Here is a 2,213-nt window from a genome sequence, read left to right on the forward strand (position 1 = left end):
ATTAAACCTGCTTCCCTCCCACACCGAATGTATCAGAAAATATGCACATACCAGGAAAGAAAACTCCACTCAAGGAATGAAATGTCATGCAAGCTCAGACAAATTTATTGAGAATTTGACAGACACACCCACAACTTCACCATGACAGGGAATCATGAGAGTGTTGAAATATTCAAAAGCAATACATGCTACAATGGTTGCCGAGCTTCCGGAAAAGTCCCAAATGAAGAGCATCCAGGAAAGGCAGAGTAAGGCATCATCTAGATTCTTCAGTTCCTTTGAGACTCAGTTGTACGATCTGAAAAACAGCTTCTTGGAAGAGGTTGATGAAGAAAGGATGAAAGAGGTGAAGCTGGAACCTGGAGGTGCCGCAGAGCCGTCATGAAGAGATGGATCTGTGCCTGGAGGGTCTCAGCAAATCAGTAGAGAGCAAATGGCCAGTATCTTCTGTAAGACCCACAGCCATTGTAGCCATAACCAAGGCCATAGCCAACTGGAGAGTAGGTGCTACCATAGCCACAGCCAACACTGTACCCCAGAGGGTAGCCATAGCTGCCCCAGTAGCATCCTGGGAAGACAGAGCCCTCAAAGTCAGTGTAGTACATGATGTCAGGAGTGGAAGGCTTAGGTAGGAGGAGAGTGAATGTGATGGATTCTGTAGTCTCAGGTTGTCTTTATATACCTTGACTGGGGGGAGTGGCTTAAGAAAACACAGGGCCCTCATTTTCATTGTTGACACCAATTTGCACTACACAAAGCTCATTAATTTGTTGTGCTCTTGCCTAAGAGTCTATGAGAGAGCTCTTTGTGATATAATGCAAGGAGACGATTCCATCAAACAAGTTATGTGCCTTCCAAAATGAGTTATTACAGGGACTTCAAAAGCACTTGGTCTTACAGACCCTATATATAATTTCAGTTAGCAGGCTTTGTAACGCCAAGAAAGAGTCCAGTGTTGTTAGCTCTAATGCAGTCATCTCCTGCTCTGAATTTACACAACCAGGGTTAGAATTCAATAGATATGTGTTGGACATGCTAAGTCAAATAATAAGCTGTGAGTTTGTCTCAGAATCAGAGTATCTCTTACCATTTGCTGGTAAGAATTCTCTCTTTCTCTCTCTCTCTTTTTTAAGTATGTAAGATGCTCAGCACAGACCTTCCCCCAACTATAGATAATCTGTTCTGGAAACTAAACTGTGTTGAAAGTTAATTGGATAGACCCCATCAGAATCATATCGCAGTACATGTTTATACCGCCTCTGCAATTAAAAATCTGTAAAATCAAAGTACAATTTGTTGATTAATCATAATACTTAATGTCACACCAGTGTGATTTGTTAATATAATACACTATTTCGGTTAAATATTTAAAGTAGCAACATGGCAAAAACAACAAAAAATAGTGGAAATTTTTATCCTAAAATGAAGACTACTTTTCTATTAGAGTAAGAGCATTTTATCTAAAAAAATATGATGATTTTTATGAAGCATCAAATGATAATATGAACTCACAGCCATATTTTTTAAAAAGTCATAAACTGAACATCTCTTGAATTTCAAGTAATTGTTAGATGCTACAAATTGTAAAACTGAGTGAGAAATGGTAACTACATTGGAAATGATCAATGAATGAAATGCATGTTGTATGTTTCACTTTTACAATGATTACTTACCCTAGAATAGGGAGCCCAGACCAGTTTCCTTTAAATTATTATGTGTGGAAACTTAGTCCACACATAGGAATTGGAGGAAGATTAGATTTATCAAAACTATCTTGGACCATATGTGATCTGACGAATCATTCTCCCAGTAACTGAATAGAGACTTCCCTTCATGGAACTTTATATGGGACTTACAAAAGTACCACAGGTGAGGGCACATGGCATAAAATAGAAAACAAAGCATGATTTAGCCAGACAATAGAAAACAAAAATGTGTTACACACCAACCCCCAGACTTTTCTTAACATCCCAGAAGTGATTTTATTCTATCACCAGCCAAGGGGGCATTGGTTAACTCCAAGGACAAAATGAAACTCTTAGAGAAACTCAAAGCTATGCCAGTTCTAACCACTAATTGTTTAATTACAGCAGAAGCAATTTTGAAAACACAGAGTTGCCCCACCACCCTGCTTCATAAACAGGGTGCTGCCTATGCTGATTCAGAACTTAAAATTCAAATTCTTCATGTGATGTACAACTAAGGGAGCCAGA

General features: G+C 38.8%; 1 protein-coding gene across 1 annotated transcript; it reads right to left on the reverse strand.

Annotated features, from left to right (window-relative positions):
• Window positions 1-206: 206 nt before the first annotated feature.
• Window positions 207-627, reverse strand: Krtap8-1 (keratin associated protein 8-1). The gene has a single exon (XM_034514762.2). It carries the CDS (start codon window positions 603-605, stop codon window positions 420-422), a length of 186 nt encoding a protein of 61 aa, XP_034370653.1. The 5' UTR covers window positions 606-627; the 3' UTR covers window positions 207-419.
• Window positions 628-2,213: the final 1,586 nt, after the last annotated feature.

The sequence above is a fragment of the Arvicanthis niloticus genome, chromosome 12, assembly GCF_011762505.2.
Source record: "Arvicanthis niloticus isolate mArvNil1 chromosome 12, mArvNil1.pat.X, whole genome shotgun sequence".
Lineage (NCBI taxonomy): Eukaryota > Metazoa > Chordata > Mammalia > Rodentia > Muridae > Arvicanthis > Arvicanthis niloticus.